We start from the raw sequence: 24,178 nt of genomic DNA, 5'->3' as shown, positions 1-24,178 counted from the left end.
CGATTTTTGGCCATGTTTTCATTTGATGTGCTTGATTAATAACAGCTCGAGTTCAAAGATTCTGCTGGACAAAACAAACTTTTCAACCTGCACCCCGCTGCCATGCTGGTAGATTCTTTTATGAGAAGCAAAATGCTCTGGATTTATACAAACAGTGTTAGAGAAAATCCATTTAGACACCCTGATATCTGTAAATGGCTCTCTGCACCCTGCAGTGATTTAGACTTGGCAAAAAGAATGAAACTTAGCACACAGATAAAGGGCAGATACAGAGTCTTTCCTGCTGGGTCACACATCTGCCATCAGCTATGTCTGGCTCCATCATGAACATTCACTGGAGAATTGGATGTTACTTAATGTCAAACAGCCAGGTAGACAAAGAGACATAAGCGAAAACTGTTGTTGAGATGCGGTTGTAGATCATTTCGGAGAAGAAGTGAAAGGTCTGATAAGACGGATGACTTTCCAAATTGAAGTTATTATCTTTAGCCGTAAACTCTCCTCCAGCTGGAGCTGGTGGCGGTTCATTTACAGTTTGTTTTTGGCTTGCTTAGCCAAATAAATGAGTAGGAGTCTAATTTAACATCTTCACCTTTAGAGTTCCCAGTGATCCCTTTAAAGGATAAAGCTGGTGTTATTCTTATTGTCAACAAATTCCATAAAAAACAAAACAAATAGTATGTTAGTTTGTGTCTCAAGACTTTCTGACTTCCCTGACCTGTTGGTGGCACTCAGCCCCAAGTCCACTGGATCCTACTGAAGATGTAAATCTTTACAAATGTATCACAAATATAGTTTCATTTAAAAAAACAAAACAAAAAAAAACAACAACAAAAAAGGCTCAGTTATTTCCTAAAACAGCTGTTCACTGTAGTTTTTAGCAAACATTACTCAAACAGGAGGAAATATTTTTGTTGGGGGCTATTTTCAGCAGGGGGATTAACTTGTATTTGATGTTCTAATGAGTATTTCTGGCAGCAGGACAGTGTGTGTGGGATTGTCTCAAAATAAACTACAGTGCGTGTTCATGGTGATGAAGGAACATGTCATCCAGTGCAACGGTGTGGGTCATTGATGTGTATCTTATAGTATTTAATAGCACAATAGTGCTCGCAAATCCTAAAATGTATTCTGTTGATGTTTTTAAACTAAACTGTGAATTTTAAAGTTCAAATTGTATGAAATTTCACATTTTAGATCCAAGGATTCTTTGAAGCAAAATGAGTTGCCAGGTTTGTGTATGACTGTGAAAAAAATGCATGATTCATGGTGCAGTTTGGGAACTGTGTGTTGTGTGGTAGAAGTAACCTGGTCTCACGATCTATGTACAAATAACACAACTTTATACTTCAAAATCGCATGCAGTACATACACCAAAGTCCAATTTTGTGTGCATGTGATACGCCAATGTAACACTGCATTTTTAACCTTTTCACATCTCATTTAATGCCGTTGGTTAGGTTTAAGCACAAAATCCACTTGGTTAGGTTAGGGAAAATTACAGTTTGAGTTAAAAATGTCCCAACCTGAGGCTAAAAATCTCTGGTTAAGATGCTGATGTGACGTCGAGGACGTTTGGTTGGTGGTTTCAAACAGTGGTCTCCTGCTGCTTTTGGAACTGTTAGCCAACTAATTATCTAGCCATCCACCCAACCCGCCTGCTCCTAATAAGTCAAAAATCACCTCATAAAATGAAAGAAAGTTGCATTACATTGACATCACTTCCCTGGGAAGGACTGGCATATCACCTGCATGCAAAATTGAACTTTTGTATATGTACTGCACGCAATTTGAAAGTGTTAAATCATGTTATTTGTATACAGATTGAAAAGACCAGCCTAGTTGGAACAATGCAGACATTCAACATGTCCTTGTACTAACCCGCCAATGCCTTAAGTTGAAGAGGTTTGCAAAACAACTGTGTTGACATGAAATAACTAGCAATTACTATGCTAATGCTAATTACCATGCTAGCTTTGACAGGGTGTGTTTTTTACATCAAATCGGAGCAATCGACCCATGTTGAGGGTTAGGGTTGAACACACAAGGGTTGCTCACAGTGTTATGTTTGGAAAGTGGTCTTTCAGTTAATTTCATGTCTGTTTCCATTAGAAATTATAAATTAAAAAGATTATTTTCTGTCCTGTGAAGACTGTGCAAAATCAGTAATAGACCTGTTTGTGTTATCATGTCAAAGGTAAAACTTAGGGCACAAAGCATAAAACACGGGGACAATAGCAAAGAGCTCAGCTTAATTGATAGTAGATAGATTGATAGATTAATAGTGTATTTACAAATGCATTATACACATTCTAGCTTTATGGTGAAAAACTGTATGAAGGTGTGTGTGTGTGTGTATGATGAGGTTCTCTTGAAGGAATCTGAAGCAATAACTTGTGCTAATTGGTGCCTTTCTGTCTTCTGCCTTCATCAGGCTAATGTAGATGCCCTTCAAATACCCTTTAGAACCAGGCTGACTCAGACTGGTCTACCCCACTAACTGTTTTCTTTTTCTCCCATGCACTAAGATTGTTAACATTTAGAGCAATGAGTGATGCGCATTATGGAGAAAGTGTACTTCTGTCTTTTTGTATTTTACTATGCTGTCCTCATCTATTATTATGTTAGTGACACCGGATCATACCGAACCACAACACTAACACCTACAGTAAAAAATTAGCTAACCACTACTGACAAAACATTAATCCAAGACCATTAGTAGCTGTCACACTGACTACACCTTCATGCTTTCATTTGCCAGTCTTTTAGGTATTAAGGTCAATGGTCTGACAACAAAACACTAAGTGTTGTGACAATTTATTAAGTGTTTGTTTTTGTGTACTGAATGGAAGCCTGAAATGTAATTAGTGCATTTGAAACCGTTTTATTATTCTTTCAAGGAGCAAATCTAAAATAAATCACATACAGCAAAAGATTTTTGGTATAAACTTTCAGCCTGCTGTGCTTCCTGCTAGATGCAAATCAAAAATGTCACACTACAGCAGGTGTTTTCCATCAGTCGTTACAAGTAAAACACCTGCTGTGAGATCACTTAGAACTCAGAATTGCAACAAGCCTGAAAGATTTACCCACACAGAGAGCAGTACACAAGCACTTGTAACTTTATGAATAACAAGGTTCTTTTTTCAAAATACACGATACTGACAATCATTATGTGAATTCAACACCTATCCACAACACCTTTTGTCATTTATCTATACTATCAATCTATGCTACTTGTTTCAATCAAAACATATCAATTATTAAAAATGTTAATAAATATTATTATTTACTTGAAAATATCTACTTTATTTAATATTTTATTGTCTAATAAGTACATGAGAAAATTGTGTACTTACACTAAAGTACAAACAATTCAAAGGAATCAAAATTGTCTCTGTGCAATGTATAAAATTTACTGACAACTGTTGGACTTTGTTCCATCCAAAAAATGGAAAAATTATATATTTATTGCTGTGAAATATTAAATATGTTTCAATAAAATGTGAGAATTACCAAGTACTAAAATTCTCACAAAAATGACCCCAAAAAATTAGGAAATGAAAATAGTTTGTCCAGAATATTACATTGAAATGATAAAAATCATACGGTAAGTATTTCAGTGCAGCTATTACCAGGAACAGTTTTTAGATAAAACTAAGACTTATCCTCATACTGTACATTCTCAAACAAATCCTAGTTTTCAAATAATATGACCCTAACAAAGCTTGGGTAAAAAACTTAGAGGAGTGGTGGAATTACCTGTACTCTAATAATTCACGTTAGATTCAGCATAATGTACATTTCCGTAGCACTAATTACACCAGTACAACAAAAGAGTCATGTCATACTCTTTTCGCCTCTAGATCCCTATTTTGTCTTCTTTTTCTTAATTGCTGCAAACTTTCTGTTGAAATACAACACTTCCTGCAAATGTTTCACATTAAAAGCCTACCAAGAACGTTGGGGATTATTATGGAGCTGATCTAAAGCTTTCATTTTGTGCAGGAAGTGTTATGGTATGGTGTGTTAACAGTGATCACAAAACTATTGGATTCATCATTGTGAGGAGAAACAGAGTGGTGAGTGTGATATGACTGACATTAGTGCTGTGGAAATGTACACTATCCAATATTTTTCAAGACAGCTGGTAAACATAGGATGGGTTAAGTCTGCATTAATAGCAGATTGAAACTGGAGCAGCAGAACATAGGGAGGCTTCTTCTAGAAATGAGATGAAATATATTCATACAACATAAAACAGACATAAAAAAAGTCCTATCTCATTTCAAAATTAAAGTAAATGCAGGCCACTATTTTAGATTTTATGGTAATTTTCTGTTTGAGATTGTAAAATGTTCAATATATTATTTGAATTACGTTGTAATAGCTACATATTTTTAATTACTAAGATATAAATACTGTATAAAGCACAAAATGAGTCTATGCCATTTTAACATAACTTAAATTGTAGCTCAAGATGTAGAATCAAGGGAGCACTGAGCATAAAAGATCCAGGGAACTACTACTACATTCAAGAGTTGGAACTCCCAACACATTCTGTATGTCATGTCCTCTGTCAGATATAGAATAAATTGGCTTTAAGTTATTATTTCCGTTTGTGAATTCTGCTACATCTCATTCTCGTGCTTCATAGTCATACAGGCACAAATTGCAGTTTTGCACCCCTTTTGTCATTTGCATATTAAAGACTGTTGATACGTTGCTTTGGACATAGAAGGAAGAGAACACAGTGTGCTCCCACCCAAATGGGTGAGTGGAGAGACGGAGTTTGTGACATTATACCACAGCAGAAGTCCAATCCGATCATTACAGAGTCATGCAATAATGGACCTCTTCCCATTAAAAACAGATGCACTGAAATTGCCTTTGGTTTTTTTTTGAGCAAGGCTTTCTTGGTGTATTGGTTGATATGAATAATGTGTGATTGTGGCGTGGAGGCGTTTGTAGCAAAAGCAGCAGGTAAAACAAAGAAATGAATAGGCTCAAGAAGGAAGGATTAGTGCTTTTGTGGCCTATGCGTGCTGGCTAAGGACACACTATATTAAAGTCCGTGAGTCGAGACACACAATCAGCAATGTTTGTTCAGACTCAAACTCTGGCACACCACACAAAAGAGGTGTTAAGAACATATTCATTTGTACACATCAAAAGAGTATGTTTGTTTTGTTTTTCAGGGTGATTAAAATATTCTCTGACTTGGTTGGGGGTTTGTTTGTATTAGACATTATTTGCAGAGCAAATCTTAGTTTATTTGGTATTTGGAATGTAATTTTTGTCCAAAAGGTGGCATTACATCAATCTCATCAATCAGATCATGAGTTTGAAATATCATTTATACAATACTGACAATTTGGCCTGAGGGCTACATCAGAGATCGAGTGTCTAAAATGGAAAAGGTTCATTTACTGGACACCATGAATATCCACAGAAAATTCCAAGAGTCTGTTTTTTTTTTTTAAATAGTTATTGTAAATTAAAGCTTAATTTCAAAGCCCTTGCGTATCATTTAATAGGTGTGATGGTTCATGCTACTTTCAACAGCTTCTGACTTTAAACAACCATGCTAACCACTCTGTGAGGCTACTTAGGCTTTGTTCATACTGCAGGAAAATCAGATTTGTTTCTCAAATCAGATCTTTAAGACAGACTGTCCACACTGTTATTTGCAAGTGATCAGATCGGATTTGTGTGTCCAGACATCACCAACCTATCTGCATGGGTTGCTGTGATAACAACGTAGGCTAATTATGTACGCTGATTACACAGCTTTCCAATGCGGAAGCATGAGAAATAGACATCCATCATCCCCCTCAGAGTGCGAGCGGACAATTTATTTCAACTCCATACCGCTCTGCTAGTAGCAGCATGGATTCTGCTCAGCCGCTCTGATGCACTTCCGTCACTCTGGATTTGACATTGTCGTTGTGTGTCATGTAGCGAGTGACACAGAAGACACTTTGAAATCCGATTTGAGAGGCCGTACTGAGACGCATCTGTAGAAATCTGATTGGAATCGCATTTCAAACCACCTCCAAATGTGGCTTCATGTGGTTTTTTGCTGTCCAGACAAACGGATTTGGGCTGGCAGTCTGAATAAGGCCTTAGGCACAACAGAGCTTTCAGCTAAATGCTAATGTCTGCAAACATTTTACTTATTTGGTTTAACCAGGACATAGTGAGAGATTGCCTGCTTGATTGCCTGATATGAAGGCAGATTTTCAGTTTTATTTTGTAAATTATTCCTAACCCAGGGCACACAGTACGAACATGCAATTTTTACCAATTTCTGAGAAGACTCAAGGGACACTGAAGATTATCTATCGAGATGATCTGGTCTGATAGTTGTTAGAACACATTTTACAAAGTTAAACAGCAAGTTTACCAAGAAAGCTTGAAAGATAAAAAGGTATATATGACCCTTTCTTTGTATTTGTAGTGAAGTTCACCCAACATGTATAAATTACAGTGATGAGTTCTTCTTCCAACATTCAAACGAAAAACAGGGTCAGGCTTATGAAGTAATAAGTCTGTCGTCTGCATATACAGGATGTCATCAGAATCAGTCAGTTAGAAATGTGGACTAAACAAGATATTTTCCTTGCTGCAGAGGAAAATCATTTCTTACATCAAAAATGAAAATCTAATTTCGGTTTCAGTTTCTTTACAAGGTTATCAATAAAGAAAGATAATTTGTCATCAAGCCATGATTCAAGATATTTTTATGCAGAGACTTTTTCTAACTCAATTCCTTCTATGGTACATTTTGTACAGAATGTGAATTATTTCTAGTCATAAATTTGTTGTTTTTTTGTGCATTTAAGATTAAAGGGTAAACTGATAACTGGAGTGTGTGAAATGCAGTTTGGAGGTCAGTAATAACTTCATTATTACAGAAATTATTGGTTGTGATAGACCTAAATCTGGTTCAAGGCTGCAATTTTTGTGACTTTTCGGTTTTTGTGACTAGAATATGCGCTGTCTTTTGCACTCCACACAAGGTTCATCAAAACATTATTTAATTTTAGCTGAAATGGTTTAATAAGTTCATAGTGATCAATGAACAAGTCCTCCCACTGAACATGTACACATATGTCTACCTGAACACCATCTGCTGGCAACTCCTAACAGGTTAGGACACCTCTGGGGCTCTCTTAAATAAGATAGCCCGAGATAGGAATAATCTCCCAGTTTAAGAAAGTTGAAAAATGCTTTTACTCCTACCTCTAAAAATTTGCATCACATTCAGAGCTTTTGGCTAGTTAGGATTGATTTCCTACTCTGAGACGCTTGATAAATACGACCCCAGATCTTTAGCTGGTGAGTATAAACATGCATTAGCCTGCCTTCTGTAACTCACTGAAAGGAATGAGTGCATTTAGTCAATCAACACAATGCATTCACACAACCTCCTGCTCTTGATAAGTTCAAAAGTTAATTCTCTAAAAGCACAAGTGGAGCAGTAATTATCAGAGGCCATCACGACATGAATCAGAAGTCTTTCCTCACAACTCTGAACAGGTTGTAGCCTTTTCATTCTCAGAACACCAACATAATCAATACCACTCTCACTGTTATTGGCCAGTTGTAAATATATGTGGGTAATTATGTGGTGATACCAAATATTTTGAACCATCCGGTTCATTAAACACGCTCTGTCTCATCCCATTAACTTCTGTGTATTGGCAGCCTTCAGAGGAGGCCCTGCTGTTTTAACAGTGTTAACTATTAGACCAGTAGTGCTTGGTAACAGTGAGGGCTGCTGGGCTGTCACGTAATGTGCTGTCAAGGCTGTGTGTGTGTAACAATATGAACAAAAGTTCAGCCTTCCATTAAGCACAGGATGATTCAGCAGGTTGGCATACAAAAGAGAAGAGAAAGAGAAGAGCACAGTTTACTGTTGCTTTCTCGTGTTTAAAAACACTAGTGCAGCGCCCATTCAAAACGTGCCTGTTCAGAATGGGCCCATTGCTTATTATTTCTCAAGAGCCGCATAAGTATATATCAATTGACAAATGTATCAATGAAAATGAGAATGAATTAATAAATTAAATGGTTTAAATCCAGACAAACTTCACCAGTGAGCCTAACCAGAGGTTGAACTGTAGACGCAGTATACGGCCTTCCATTGGTCGATTCTACTGCCGATCAAATGTGTCTGTGCTCCTATTTGCTAGTTTTACTGCCTCCGCCTCTGTTTTTCTCCTGTGTATGCTGGTTCTTCTCTCTCTCTTAACTGAGAGGGACACACACGTGCCTTTGTCCCATTCAGCAAGTCACAGCCCAGAAGCCCCGTCCCGCTGTTATGTGATGGTGTTTATATCAAACAGCCCCCGCTGCACTCAGACATGGAGCTGAGTGGCTCGCTGTTCACTAATTATTCAAAGTTTATTAATATTAAACATGTCGCATGTCCAAATTGCACCAAATTCGACATGTCCTTGGGTCCTCAGCAATACACACGCTAAGTGTTAAGTCGATCGCACGAACAGTCTGTCATATGCAAAGGACAGACGGACAGAGATTCCTTTCTTTTTACTTAGATTAACTGCAGTGCCAATTCAAAAAGAGATTCTATAGTAAGTCTTGAACGTACATGCCAAGTTTCGTTCACAGTTCAATAGTAGAGCTTAAATCTCTTAAACTCTTTCAAATCATTAAAGGGGACGTATTATGCTTTTCCGTATTTTCAGACATAGATATAACATCACAATGTCAGATGTTCATGTTAAAAGTGGCCGATGTGTCAAATAATGAGGTAAACATATGTAGCAGTAATCCCTGTGAGCAAAAAGCAGCAGCTTCAGACTGCTCTGAACACGGTCCAACGGTTTTTTCTACTTTCAGCCCGATCTGACGTCAGTTCGTGGCGGATTTCTTTATATGGACATCTGCTACGTGCACAGTGCATAAGTTCGCTGCTCCGCTCCGGGAGTAGTTACGCCAAGCCACGACACCATTACACAGCACAGCAAAGTAAAATAAGTAATTTACCTGTTGGAGGTGTGCTGGTTGTCTGCAGCTCTTCATAAAACATCTCACTGGGGCTGTTTCTGCTTGTACTCTTCCTCCCTGCCTTATTTCTAACTGATCTGCTCAACAAATAGCTCCAAGTAGCTCCATATGTTGTCATTTCAACAGGTTTTTAGTGCTGCTAACGAAGCTCCGCTAACGAAGCTCCGCTAACGAAGCTCCGCTAACGAAGCTCCGCTAACGAAGCCCCACTAATTCAGTGAGGAACACGTTTTTACTTCCTGTACATTCTTCACAATAAAAAGCTCCCATTAGTTAGTCATTGATAAGCTTTTAATTTGAAGCAGTAAAGCAGGAAATGTTTGGTTTGCATTGACGGTGAAGTTACACAACTCTGAAACGTAAAGCTGACCAATCAGAACAGAGTGGGCTATTGAGGGGCTGCATAAAGAGCCAGTATAAGATAAATAAGGAGTTTTTTGAACTGTGAATCATCCCAAGCTACTCTAGTGGAGTCCAAAAATAAAAATTAACAGCTGAAATGAGCATAATAGGTCCTCTTTAACACTACAGATGTAATCTCACCTCAGACCACAATGTGGTTTGCAATGGCAGAGTGGTGCTGTCCATATTTCCACTCGTTGACTCCATGGTCAGAAGAAGCAGAAGCAACATTGTTTATGAAGTATTTTTGTATATTTCTCAAGAACCACTCACCCAAACTACTTCACACCCAAGACTGCATTTCCTTTATTCTCAGCAATACATCTGCCAAGTATGAAGTAGATTGGATGAATGATTCAAGAGATATGTAAAGGACAAACATACATACATACATACAGAGAAACAGAGATTCCTTGCTTTATATAGAGAGAAGAGAGATAGTGCACATATAGTCTTCTTTTCCTTTATTCTATCAAGTATGATTTCATTACAATTGCATGTTTTTTTTTTAACTCCTTCAAATTCCTTTCCCAAGTGAATGCTACTATAAGAAGTAAAATACATCTGATCTGATTCATTTGTGAGTGCAAATATCAAGAGCTAATACAGCTGTTATGTGGACAGCAAGAGCTTTAGAGTTTTGTCAAAACTCTTTTCAATGTTCTTCAAGAGAATGAATAATACAAAGACACCTGAAAATGACTATTATTTTGTTGCTAGACTGCTCAGTAGGAATTAAGTGTTTTGATTTTTGATTGATTTGATTGTTTGTTTCCAACTGAAAGACTTTGTCACTTTTGAAAGCAGGAAAAAAAGACCATCTAAAAATGCAACATTGAACTGAAAATTAAAACACAACCTTGCTAAAATCAATACATGCTGGGGCTTTGTTGATATAGCCTTACTTGGTCTAGTATGACTAGTAGCTGATGGTGGCTAAATCAAGCTAATGTTAGCAAAACTTTACATAGATATTGCTCTATAACAGACACTGCTGAGTCAGTTTGCTGATTTCTACTTTTTACTCTATTTATAAACATTAATCGTCATCCCATAATCCTCAAAACAGCTGCTGTTCAGCAATAGTCACAGTTTAAATTTAGATGAAGCTTAATCAGATTACATGGGAATTTTAACCTTTACAAGGACAGGCTACATATTGCCTGCTCAATTTTTGCTCCAAAAGTGAAGTTTAAATAAATTAGCCAACTATGATGGCTGATGATGATGATGTGACTTGGAAGGAAAACATGATTCTGTCTCTGCTTGGTCTTCTTCACCTCAGATTTATACAAAAACTGATTTCAGTTGATTTGGAGCCCAATTTTTCTCATTTAAAATGTCAATGAAGGAAGGCCAAAGTTCAATGGGTTCTTGTTGACGCCTTGATAATAAGAAAAGACCACATTCAGATTCAGTCTTCTTTTTAAAATGATGCCTGTCTCAAGCACAAGCCTCTGTCTGTGGGGTGGTTTTATTTGATAAGACGGTGTATACGTTTGGTGGTTAAGAGTGAAAGTCTGCTTTCCCACCATTGTTGCAACTTATTTAGAATCTGAGATTTTATGCTACCAGGTAATTCCTAACATTGTTGTCAGGACAAATTCTTTGCCAATGACTGTGTGTTGAAGCAGGTTGTGGATTCAGAGCTTTTGCTAAATATTTATTTGAGGGTAAAGTAGTCTGGTTTAATAATGCTAATCCAAGGTCCACTTACCAGCTTCTTTTGAAGCACTTTTAAATGGTCCAAATTAAATGGGAACTGAATCAATTATGGCCACATTCTGGTAGTAATTCAACAAAACTAGAAAATATTTATATTACAGAAATATAGAGCATTCCAATTCATAATGCATGATAAGAAAGTGTGTGCTTTTTGTAGATAATTTAAACTTTTAATGGCTGTGAGAGCATGTTGTGTTGCATTCCAACCACTTAACAAATATGCGCTTTGTGTCCTCAGACAGTATCGAAGATTACATCCAGACCGCATCATCCAACGTGGAATCAGCCAATCAGGAGCTCGCGAAGGCCAACCAATACCAGGTACACTGAACCCCCCTGTACACCAGTGCACTCTACGCCTTGCATCCACTTTGTTCTGTTTTAATTTTGTGTACTTGACTGAGCTTTTGCATTGTAATGCAGTCACAAGGAGCTTAGCTTGATCAGCCATGCAAACAGGGACTTTGCTAACTAGATTACACAGCTTTATCACATCCCCCACTAGCATAATAACAAAGATGATGTAATTTCATGTCATACTCTACTAGCTTTTGCCTTCAGTTAAAATAATTGTATTTAGAGACAGAAAACATAAAATGCTTGCCTGGAGTCTTATAAAACACAAAACCACATATATAATTCCAATTCCATGAACAAGTGTTACTTCTACAGAGATAATGGTTATAAATTTGCAATTTTATTCTACAAGTGTATTGACTTAGAGAGGGGAATGCATTGACAGGCAACAACTGTAGCTGAAATTAAATAGAAATTGTTTTCTTTTTTCTCTGTGGTTTTTGGGGTAGCTTGAATTTCCACTTCACAGCACATATTGGAGAGACGTTTTATGAGATGCCCAAGGGTCTGCTTTCGCTCTTGAAGGAAATATATGTCTTCTGCTATTCTGTCAGGGACTATCTCAGTAGGCCAGAGCTTCGTGTGGCTCTGTGCTGTGTAGGCCCCTGGCTATGGTAAATAATGTATTGACTTAAGTGTCACTGGGTTAATAAAGGATATACCTTTTATACATGGGTTACATAGCTTCAGAGCTGCATCCAAACTCTCTAACTGCAATTATTACTGCTATTAGTGATATCTGTCTATTTAACTGTCAGTAAAAGGTAAAAATCATATTTCAAAAGTGCTGGAAATCTGATATCAGAATTATATTTTGGCTAGGGAGCATCTGTCAACCGCCATGGACATCATCTCAAGTTTCATTTTGCTAGATGTATATAGATTTCCAATATCATACAGATGGCTATTCAATGTGAAAACGATTGCTGGGCAGTTTCCAGAGTCTGTCATGACTGCAGTCGTTTCTGTCTGTGCCACCATGCTGCTGCTCCACTAGTGAACGAACAAATGAGCGAATGGCAACAGCTTTCCCATTAATTGTCATTTCATTATCTCAAGGAGAGCTGAGCCGTGACCGAGCTCACACGGAGCAATTTAGCTCTCCGCCAATCCACAGCCACTGTCTTTGCAGAGGCAGAATAGCTGAATGGAAGAACAACAACAAAGGAGAGGAGGACAGACAGACACTTAGAGACAGTTAGACTCACAGAGGTACACTCTGTACCATGTTGACATCAAATCTCATTCCTCTTTTCTGTGCACACTGCAAAATGTGCAGACATTGTAGTGCTTATCTGTTGATCCTAGTAACAATGATTTTGATGATTATTTTAATGGACGGCATGGTTTTATATACATACACACACACACATATATATATATATATATATATATATATATATATATATATATATATATATATATATATATATATATATATATATATATATAATATAGTAAAAAAATCATCAATAAACCCTCTTCCCCCAGAGACCTTAGATGTTGTACCTGGAATCTACTGGAACCACTCTCCCAGTTTGTGGGTCACAGTCCCCAGTGCTCCGATTACCACTGGCACCACTGTTGCCTTCACTCCCTACATCTTTTCTAGCTCCTCTTTCAGCCCTTGGTATTTTTTGAGCTTCTTGTATTCCTTCTTCCTGATGTTGCTGTCACTTGGGATTGCTATGTCTATCACTACTGCCTTCTTCTGCTGTTTGTCGATCAACACGATATCCGGTTGGTTAGCCCAGCTTGTCAGTCTGGATCATCACCAGCTTTTCAGTCTGGATCTGGAGGTCCCACAGGATCTTGGCTTGGTCATTCTCAACCATCTTGAGAGGTGTCTTCCATTGTGACCTTGGACTTCCAGCCCATACTCAGTGCAGATGTTCCTGTACACTATGCCAGCCACTTGGTTATGGTGTTCCATATACGCTGTTCCTGCCTGCATCTTATACCCTGCTATTATGTGCTGAACTGTATATATATATATATATATATATATATATATATATATATATATAATTTCTGTTTCTTTCAGTGCTTACATAGCAATTGATTTTTGCCACTGTAAGTGCATATTCTCAAACTATCTTCAGTGCCTCCATTTAAACTAACAATTCAACTGCTTTCAGCACTTACGTGTCAAGTGACAGTTCCACTACTTTCATCTTTTTTCATCTGCTCATAGTGACACTTCAGCTCCCTAAGTGCTTCAACTTCAACTCTCATACAATATTTCAGCAATTTTCATAAATTGCATAACTGCAATTTTCAGCACAAGCATGCTCCCTTTCATTGTCTCATTTTGTGTGGAAAATTGATAATTAACACTTTATTGAAGCTATAGTGCGTGAAAGTGAAATTCTGTATTTTTGATTGACATTTTAGCTGCTGTCAGTGCTTTCAAACCAGCTGACACTTCAACTGCTTACAGAGTTGTTTTCACCTTACCTGCTTTCATCACCTGCTCATCAACTGACACCTCAGTAGATGCTTACTCTTAAACTACAATTCAACCACGTTCAGCAGTCACACATCAGATTTTATTTGTGCTGCTGTCAGTGCTTACATAGCAACTACATTCACTGATTAAAGTGCACATGCTCCACCTACAGTATTCCCAGTGCTTCCATTTCAGTTGACAGTTCACCTGCTTTTAGTATGTACATGTCAAACAACATTTCCACTACTTTCATCTCTTATTCTTTAACTACTCTTAGTGATACTTCAACTGACACATCAGCTCCTTAAGTGCTTCAGCTTCAACTGCATACAACATACAACATTTCATAAGCAACAACTTATCATTTTATAACAACTGCAATTTTCAGCGCAAGCAAGCTCAATTAAATTTTCTGCAGGAAATGGATCATTTTCATACTTTCATTTTACTTTTTTGTAGCAAAATTCAGCCCAACATATTTGTTATGGCCACTAGAATTAAAGATCTATGGTTCTGTGGGTTTAAACAATGCTTGTCTGCACGGCCTGCAAAGATTCCATTGCTGAGTTCATTTCAGCATGACAGTTATTGTTTCTCCATAGAAACAGTCACTTTTTTTCAATAGCAGTGATGCACATAAACAGGAAACAGTTTATCAAAAGGCTTGTGGTGAAATAAAAAAGCTGAACAAAAGAAGCCACATTCAATTCTGAATTTGTTGTGTTTTGATTGGCTTTCTAAAGACGCAGACTAGTTTTCTCATCTTGTCATTTCAAAACAAAAATGACACAAACCTGAGCCCCATATTGATTTTAAACAGCAGGTACATTATTTTTTGAGTTTTTAAGTTTTTTTTATCATTCTGTAGCTTCCTTGTAGTGTTTCATATGTATTCAAATCTGAAAAATACAAATTTTGATCAAAGTACATGTGTTTTAGCACCAAAATGCCATTTTCCCAAGCCCTAAAAACTTTTTTCCCATGTGATCTGACGTAGGTTTCTGCATGATGCCGTTGATACGTATAAACTAATATAGTAGGCAGGCAGTATAGTCTGCCTAGCTAGTAGCGACAGAGATGGACTGAGCACTCACTGTTGCTGCTGCTCTGCTAAATGTGCTAACAGACATACAGACGGAGCACTCACTGTTGCGGCTGCTCAAATAAACTCTGAGCTCTCTTCCCGCCAGTAAACGGCTCCGCATCCGAGCAGAATCCGGTGTGACTCGCGGCTGTTATTTTTCCTGAAACTCTGGCTCTGCCTCCAGCTCTCTCCTCCAGAGCTCCCGGCACTCAGCAGCTGTCTGTCCCTCCGCTCCGTCCACTGCATTTATAAACATCTCACACACTCAGACTCAGCGCTGCGACATCACTTGTAGTATATCTGGACAATTTCTCATGTTCTAACGTACAGCGAGCAAGTATGTGAGGAAGACGCTGTCAGCTAACTGCGTGTGAGTGTGTGTGTGTGTGTGGTGGTGGGTGGATGAGGGGGTTTGGTGGGCATCAGCGCTCTGGCTCTAAACCACATCAATGCTTTTTGCTAAGGGCTGAGTGGGCATTTCCATTTGAAAAATCCAGAAGGAAGCACAGATGGAGTTGTCCTTTAAGTCAAAGCCAATCTTAAACTTTGTCCGACGAGGAAGTGTGGACCTGAGATCTGGTTCAGGTTCTGTCACTCTAACGTGCGGCTATTCTAACCTCGTGTTATTGCCGCTAGGAGCTGATGTGAACAATTTTCACCAGTCATTAACTCATATTTACCCAACATGAGGTGAATGTAGGTTGATGTTAATGGCACTATTGTGATTAACAGGACAGAGAGGGAGAGGGGGGAGTAGGAGCATGAAATAAAGAGATTGAAGGCTTTGCAGCACATCTATGCACTGATGTAGCCTTGAACACTCCCTGATGCTGGTCTACATGCACCACTGCACATCCCCATTGATGGTCAATTAAGAGCGGATGTCATTTTCTTCTCATGCCCCACCTTGTCTACTCACTTTACATTGAAAATAAATTGAATCTATAATCCATTATCCGGAGGCAGATTACTCTCCCCGCTGCAAGTTTCTCTAGTTGCGGTGATGTTTTATCACCTCATCTGTGTTCACTGGGCCAAGATGAACTCTGATCGTTGATTGCTGCACAAGATGGTTTATAATTACCAATAAAACACAGATGTTCTAGCAATTCAGTGAACAAAAGCTGTAGTTATTTCACATGTAGAAAAAAAACTATGCAATAACTGAAGTCATTATTGATTTGATTGGGGGGAGTTCCATGCTAATGTCACAGTGAAGACTTAAAAGTCCATTGATCTTCAGAGCTGAAAATTGATCTCCTAGTGAGCAACTACATCCTTTTGAATCTCAAAAAAATCAATGTAACACAGTTTTCCTCTGGCTAAATTGAGGATAATATAGAGGGCTGGCTATTGCGATTGTGGAAGGAACAAAGGAAGAGGGAGGGGAAGGAAAAGAAGACAAAAAAAAAGAACGATGGATTGTAAATGAATGGGTAGACAGATGAATGGACCCATTCACACACAGACACATACAAATTGTTGCCCTTTTGACAAATACGATAATGAAAAAGAATAACCTAATCAGTGTTAAAGCTCTGACTGATCACTGCACTCAGACTGGGGGGATGGGCTAACTCTGACAGATTGCGGGTAAACTGGCTTACTGTTCAATCACTCTTCCCTGAGTCCCTCTGGACTCTTTATGTTACTTTGAAGGATATGGAGAGGGAATAACAATGTTTGAAGTTACCCAGGTTGATGTCAGTGATACTCCTCTGGCTCGGCCCACATCAGCTACAGCTGGACTGAGCATTTCGAAGAGCAGAGAGAAAACCTGCCCTCAAATAAAACATGGATACATTTATTACATTTTTCTTCTAACAACTTTTTAGTTTGATTTAAAAAAAATGATTAAATGTCTAAAGACTCACCAGAGGCTTCTAGAGCCTCTAGTGTTCAATATACCCCATAATACATAAGTGTTGGATGGAACGACCACCACAAAGACAATTCAAATATTATTATATATTAAGAGTCTTAGCATCAGGGGGAAGAAAAATATAAATTTGTCCTGAGAATGGAACTGGATAGAAGCTCATGGGGTTGCAGGTGATGCTAAAGGCCAGGAGGGTTCATCCTCTGGGGACCAAATATATATCAACATTGCTGCTTTTGATGAAAGACTGCCATCTAAATTGTCTTTGCTTTATCATTAGTCATGTATGTTTTGCTACCATAACATGTCATGATGTTATTTTAGTTCTCTTATTTTCTCTATTTGTATCTAAATCAGAAATAGCAGAATAAAGCAACTGAAGGAGCAACTGTGTTAGCAAAGAGATATAAAGCATATTTTTGGCATATTTCAAAATCTGAGTATTTACATCTTTTTTCTTTATTGTAGTTTGTGTGGAAAATGAGCGGAATGTTGCTAAATCACTGATTTGTCAGCTGTTGCTGATCACAGATGGTTCAACATTAAAGCAAACCTACAGTATGTAACCTCAGCTGAACAACAGCTACCAGTGCCACAAGTGACAACTACAGGATAATTGCTAAACACTGTGTAACAGTGACACAAGTAGAGAAGAGTCATAAAGTCAGTGAACTAACTCAGCTAGTGTTAACAAACTTAAGATGTACCTTACAGAGTAACTGACATTACTAACATTAGAGATGTATTAATGTATTGAATTGAGCAAGGGTGTATTTATTGCTTATGAATTCAACTTTTCATTGGTAAGAGGGAAGAGTGTGCAGTTTTGCTATAAATATTGCTGTTTGGGCAAAATTGAGTGTTAGGTCTGGCATTAGAAAGTTCTACTGAATACTAAATACTCCTAAGTAGCAGAGGTTGGGTCCAGGGCATGGTCTCCATATTTCAATTTTAAGGAAGAAAAATATGAACAAAAACATACTGAACTATGATAATACATCGAAGCAATCAAATGCATGCATGCTCATTTTATGACATTGTGGTTGTGTTTGTGTTCACACTAGTTGAGGGAGGATCTGTATTGCTCTTTATTCATGGAACAGTGTGTATTTCTTTTTCTCAGAGGAATAGGTTAATTCTTGTATCATATCACCTACATGTGTTTTTTGTGTATATACAGTATGTGTACCTGTGCATTTGAACAGGTCTGTGTTGATTCAATGCAATATGCTTCTACCTCGTTGATCTGTAGGTTTATAGCATTCAAGACTGTCACATTTGGCTACCACTAAATAAGCTGTTTGAACGTGTACCATTGCCATATGCTGGAGTTGGTACTCAAAAACCCTGTGAACTCCCCACCAATACTGTATATCATTGTCATTTTTGCATAAGAAAACAAACATCTCATTTTTCTACTTAATATTAATAATATTTGTCTAAAAGGTAAATGTCTACTCTGTTGCAGGCTGCTGTGGAGCAGCAGTGAGAATTAAGTCAGGTTATCAAAGCATTTCTATTTATTGTTTTAGATAAGCCTGGTAGGCTCTTGAAAACCCCTTCATAGGTCACAAATTTGTTTTTCTTGTTTCTACTTTGGAATTTGGAATAGAACAAAAGCTGAGCTGAGCATTTGTGAGCACTGTTGACATGTGCCACCTACAGAAATTTGATTAACAGAAAATCCCAAATCAAAGCCCAAGAAAAAAAAGCCATCACAGACGCAGTCATGCTGTTTGATTGACAAGTGATCTTTGGGAAGTGCAGTGCAGGAGCAGAAATGAGCAACAAAGTTTGAGGACAAACTGAAAAGAATTAGCAGTAAAGTTTCAAGCAAGCTAGAAGAAAGGATTGTGTGAAAGATTGTGTTTGACATCATATATGATGTAGACATGTCGTACAGAACTATTTTCATGTTAATATGGATTCATATTACATATATATATTTTTTTGCATGTATAAATTGGGTTGCAGCATGGATGGAACCCAACCTTCCCTACCCAAAAAAAAGCAAACTCTGACTTTGCTACTGGCAAATGTGAGAGCAAATGTCTGCAGGGTTGAAAGCCATGGCAGAGTGACTCTCTGTGAGAGCAGCAGTACAAAGCCACCTCACACCACACTGCTGGTGCTTCACTCTGTTTGACTCCCGCACACTCACACACATACAGGGATATGATGTGAAAGACACTATGAAGCAAGGCTTGCCTTACTGAATCCAGCGTGATTGTGCACAACACACTTTGAGATTAGTTCACCTTTCTTGTTCCATGTTAATCCTCAATAGAAGCAATGAAGATGCCTTTGTGAGTCATAATGCTTGAATCTGTCCTCATTGTAGTGGATCACATTACTAATGGACTTGTCTCTTTAAACAATGAGATCTGAAGCCGCTGTTCAGGTTGAGGCAGTTGAATTTGTGACTCTACAAAAACTTGTTTTCTTTAGGCTAATTAGGGGTCCAACCAGCAAAGCTTGCTGCTGGAGCCCTATTGATTTTGTTCTCATTATTCTTATTATTATTAGAGGTCCAAGCAGCGACGCTTGCTGCTGGAGCGCTATTTTTTTTTGTTCTCAGTATTATTCTTTCTTTCTTCTTATTCTTTCCCACTACAGAAAAAAACTGTAAGACTAAAAGTCACAAAAATTGGCAAATGGGTTGCTAGTTCCACCCATTACTCAGGCACATAATATGACCCTCATTGACCTTGGCACAGGAAATTTTGATACGTCAATCCATTTTGAAATTATACATTTTTGACCTGTGTCTTTAAAGCTATAATATGTAACTATTTTGCATTAAAATGTCTAAAAACAACTAGACCTATGTTATATATTTTGTTGAGTTGTGTACTTACAATATCCCAAATGTTTCCAACAATTTTCAAACCCAGAGAAATCTGTAATTTTAATCAAGGTAATAGTCAAGCTCATTTGGTCGCCTGTCAGTGGCGTCATACCCCTCTACCAAAGAGTATGTGTGCACAAGATGCATTCGTCTCCGTTGTGGTTGTCTGCCACATTAGTGTCTACCAAAGAGTACAAGCATACAAGATATTACGTCAGCATTGTGGTTGTCCCCCAGAAACTGTCATAAATTGACTTTTATTTAGTTTAAGCCACATTTAATGATAATATTTTTAGATCTTGGTCATCTATGACTCCCACGCTACTTAACAGTGTCATCAAACTCTTTCTTTTGTTATTAATTTGATTGAGGGACCCCTAGCTGCAGAAATTACATTTTGGGCGTTTAAGGTATTGTAACTTGCTCACTGTAAACTTGGTGCACATATTCATATGCTAGGTCTGAGCTTTGCTACGCAGTCCTGGGATATTCTGCCACTAGGGGGCACCGCAAATGCGAAAAGTTTATATATCATAATCAGCTGCAAAGATTCATCCTAAATTGGTTGGCAGGATCTAGGGATCTAGGATCATGATTCAGTTGTGGCTTATTACAATTAGCACAATAATTGTAGCACAATAAATCACTCGTACTCTCTACAGAGCTGAATTTTTTTTTTCAGTACAGCCACTGAATTGTGGCAAAAGTTTGCCTCACTGCAACCTATGGTCAATTCAGAAGTCCGACACTCTATATTTTTCAAAATAGGCAAAATTAGGTACACCTTGCTAGTACCAGTTTGGACACTCTTTTGCCTTCTGAACTGCCTTAATTCTTTGTGGCATAGATTCAACAAGGTCCTGGAAACGTTCCTCAGAGATTTTGGTCCATATTGATATGACAGCGTCACAGTTGCTGCAGATTTGTCAGCTGCACATCCATGATACAAATCTCCCAAAGGTGTTCTATTGGATTGAGATCTGGTGACTGTGGAGGCCATTAGAGTACAGTGAACTCATTGTCATGTTCAAACCAGTTTGAGATGATTTGAGCTTTGTGACATGGTGCATTATCCTGCATGATGTATCAATTAGAAATTGAGTATGGTGTGGTCATAAAGGGAAGGACATGGTCAGCAACAATACTCAGGTAGGCTGTGGTGTTTAAACAATGCTTACTTGGTACTAAGGTGCCCAAAGAGTGCCAGGAAAATATCCCCCACACCATTACATCACCACCACCAGCCTTACCCGTTGATACAAGGCAGGATGGATCCATGCTTTCATGTTGTATACTTCAAATTCTGACCCTATCATCTGAATGTTGCAGCAGAAATAAATTGAGACTCATCAGACCAGGCAATGTTTTTCCAATCTTCTATTGTCCAATTTTGGTGAGCCTGTGCAAATTATAGCCTCAGTTCTTAGTTGACTGGATTGGCACCCGGTGTGGTCCTCTGCTGCTGTAGCCTGTCTGCTTCGAGGTTCAACGTGTTGTGCATTCAGATGCTCTTCTGCATACCTTGGTTGTAACGTTATTTGAGTTACTGTTGCCTTTCTATCAGGTCGAACCAGTCTGGCCATTCGCCTCTGACCTCTGCCATTAACAAGGCATTTTTGTCCAGAGAACTGCTGCTCACTGGATATTTTCTCTTTTTCAGACCATTCTCTGTAAACACTAGAGATGATTGTGTGTGAAGATCCCAGTAGATCAGCAGTTTCTGAAATGCACAGACCAGCCGTCTGGCACCAACAACTATGCCACATTCAAAGTCACTTAAATCACCTTTCTCCCCATTCTGATGCTTGGTTTGAACTTCAGCAGATCGAGCTACATACCTAAATGCACTGTGTTGCTGCCATTGCATTAACGAGCAGTTGAACAGGTCTACCTCATAAAATGGCCGGTGAGTTTATATTTCCACTAGTCTTTATTCAATTGCTGACAAAATTCTCTTGGACATTCTTTGGATACTAGGTATCACCTGTTTCAATTGGTCTTCAGATTGGTCAAACAGTGAGTCAGCAGTGATATTAAGTGTCTTAATGTAATTTGCACTGTAAGCACAACATTTTCTGTTTCATGCAATTTTTGAACACATTTCACCAAAATATTTGACAATACACCCAAGAAAAGCAGGTTGATGTGTGTTTTTTTCAGAATTGTAACCCCAACAGTCAAATTGTTGTGAAGTTTTTAAGTTTTGTGATGTCCCTCTCTGCCTTCTGCTTGTGAGGTTGGTTTGGTTTCTTGGCCTAGGAGCTGGTGGGTGGGGTTGGAGAAGACGGCACATGGGTAGTTGTGGCTTCCTTGTTAAGCTTTTTCTTTTGTCTTCTTCCCAGGCCTCTACCAGCCAGATGAGTCAGGGTTTTGTGTTTTGTTTGCACGCATCACACACACTTCATTCTTCCAAATTATTCACTCTTATTGACTTCAATGCAGTATTTCATTGTATGCAGAGCTAAGTTAATGTTTAGTGTCAACTGCTGTCAGAGATAGCTGTGCTCTCCTGATGGTCTAGTGGTCTAAACAGAAGCCTTGTAACTGCAAGGTTTACCCGTTTGAGTCTGGCCTGTCACCAAGCAAGCTTCATGAAAATATCAGAAAACATGTCTTTGTTGATAACAATCAAAAGGTCTTTCAACTATTTATCTGTATATCTGTAATTTTGGTGAATATTTGAATTTCAGCTGTATTAAGTCCCACAGACTTCCATTGTATTCAACTTTGAGGTCGTGAAACAAAAGACAGCATGTTCGCCAGCAGAGCCAATAGTCCAGAAGTTAAGCTGCTGACTGTGATATAAAGGTCCAGGATTTGAATCCCTGTGTGGGCAAGGCCTACTTAGAACAAAGTAGCAAGTCATGCATGTGGTATATTTTCAACTGCTTATTGAGGTCATATTAAGTTGAAGGTTTCCCATTGTGAGCCTGTGAAGATTTCTTTTTATTATTATTTTTATCTGCTAAAGCTGTTTGTGCAGCAAAAACCGTAAGATACAAAAACACCAAAAACTGGAAGGTGGATTGCACATTCCACCCACTACTCAGGCACATATAATGACACTCATTGACCTCAAGGTGACGCTGTAATAATCAAGTTTACGTTTTTGCAGTTATCTCAAAAATGGCTTGACCTAGAGTCAGAATTCTTTCATCATTTTAATCTCTCAAGTCATCTGCATCTGGTCTTCTGCTCTTAAAAATGTCAAATTTTGCAATTTTTTGCAATCTGCTTGGATCCTGATTATTGCTTCTTGCAGCTATATTTTAAATTAAAATTGCAGATAGCCAATACAATCCAATCCAATGGTTCAATGTCATAATATCTGACCAGTTATGCGCCCCAAAATTTAAATGTGAACATTAACAAATCTACAATTATTTAACCATTATCACCAATTTGTATTGTATCAGGCATAACATGACATGTTTTTTAAAGGGGACATAATCTGCTTTTTGTATACTGTTATGATGTTGAATATCTGGTCAAGTTCCCAAACTTGAGGTTAATGTATGTTGAAATGCTCTCTGCAAGTCAAAAGTCAGGGCTTCAACCTGCTCTTCTGCTCTGTTTGCACATTTGTTCTCTATCTTGTGTTACATCCTGTTTTATTTTGGTGTTTCTTGTTGACCAACAAGCTGACATCAGATCATTGTGCATGCCCATAAATGACTGTCCATTCTGAAGCGTTGGTTGCTAACGTTGTTGCTTAGGTTTTTCCATGTGTTGTTTACATTTTCAACGATCATGTTTCGGATCAAGTTTCAGCTCAAACATGTATGGATGTATTTGAGAAGCTGACATTTCAACTAAAGAATGAGAAAAAGACCTAAAATGGGCTGTTTCAGACAGAGGCGGAACTGAGGGGCTGCATAAAGGGCCAGTATAAGATAAGTAATGCTCTAAACATCATGAACAGTATAGTCAGATTGTTGATTGATTTTGTCAAGATACAATCCTTATGTTAGGAGCACAAGTCTGTAGCCTGAATACCTGCCAACACCTTAAATTTGTTCAGATAGGTCTGTTGTGCTCAGTAATGGCTTTTTCCCCTGTGTGGAGGGAAATTTCAACCAATTAGAGCTTTGAAGGAAGGATTAAGAATAGGGATGTCATCTTCATACATTGGCAGTTAACTACCAAGCTACAGTCATGATTAGTACTGACAGAAAAATGACAACAAACATGGATGAGATTGACACAGCTGTAAAGGGTTTTTTGTTGGTTGATTTATAGCAACAATGTGGTTTGGCTGGTTTGCCTGGTGTGTGTTGACATTCACAGAGGCTTTCCAGTGTGTCTGCTATAGATTACTCCACAGCACTAACAACCATGGAACAGTGCAGTGGCAACTACTGTACTGTTTGACAAAATAATGTCAAGTCCCCTTAGTAG

At 38.2% G+C, this 24,178-nt stretch overlaps 1 protein-coding gene across 5 annotated transcripts in view; it reads left to right on the top strand.

Moving 5' to 3' along the window:
• The window catches only part of tsnare1 (T-SNARE Domain Containing 1), a 220,753-nt gene that overhangs the window by 115,255 nt on the left and 81,320 nt on the right, over positions 1-24,178 (top strand). For all 5 annotated transcript variants that reach the window (XM_042422708.1, XM_042422706.1, XM_042422707.1 and 2 more), the window contains exon 11: positions 11,402-11,484. In XM_042422708.1, coding sequence (XP_042278642.1) covers positions 11,402-11,484 — 83 coding nt within the window. The remainder of the gene's footprint in view (positions 1-11,401; positions 11,485-24,178) is intronic.

The sequence above is a fragment of the Thunnus maccoyii genome, chromosome 10 (assembly GCF_910596095.1).
Source record: "Thunnus maccoyii chromosome 10, fThuMac1.1, whole genome shotgun sequence".
In the NCBI taxonomy this organism is placed as follows: domain Eukaryota; kingdom Metazoa; phylum Chordata; class Actinopteri; order Scombriformes; family Scombridae; genus Thunnus; species Thunnus maccoyii.
Note: the sequence above shows the minus strand (reverse complement) of the source record. Positions and strands in the feature narration are given on the sequence as shown.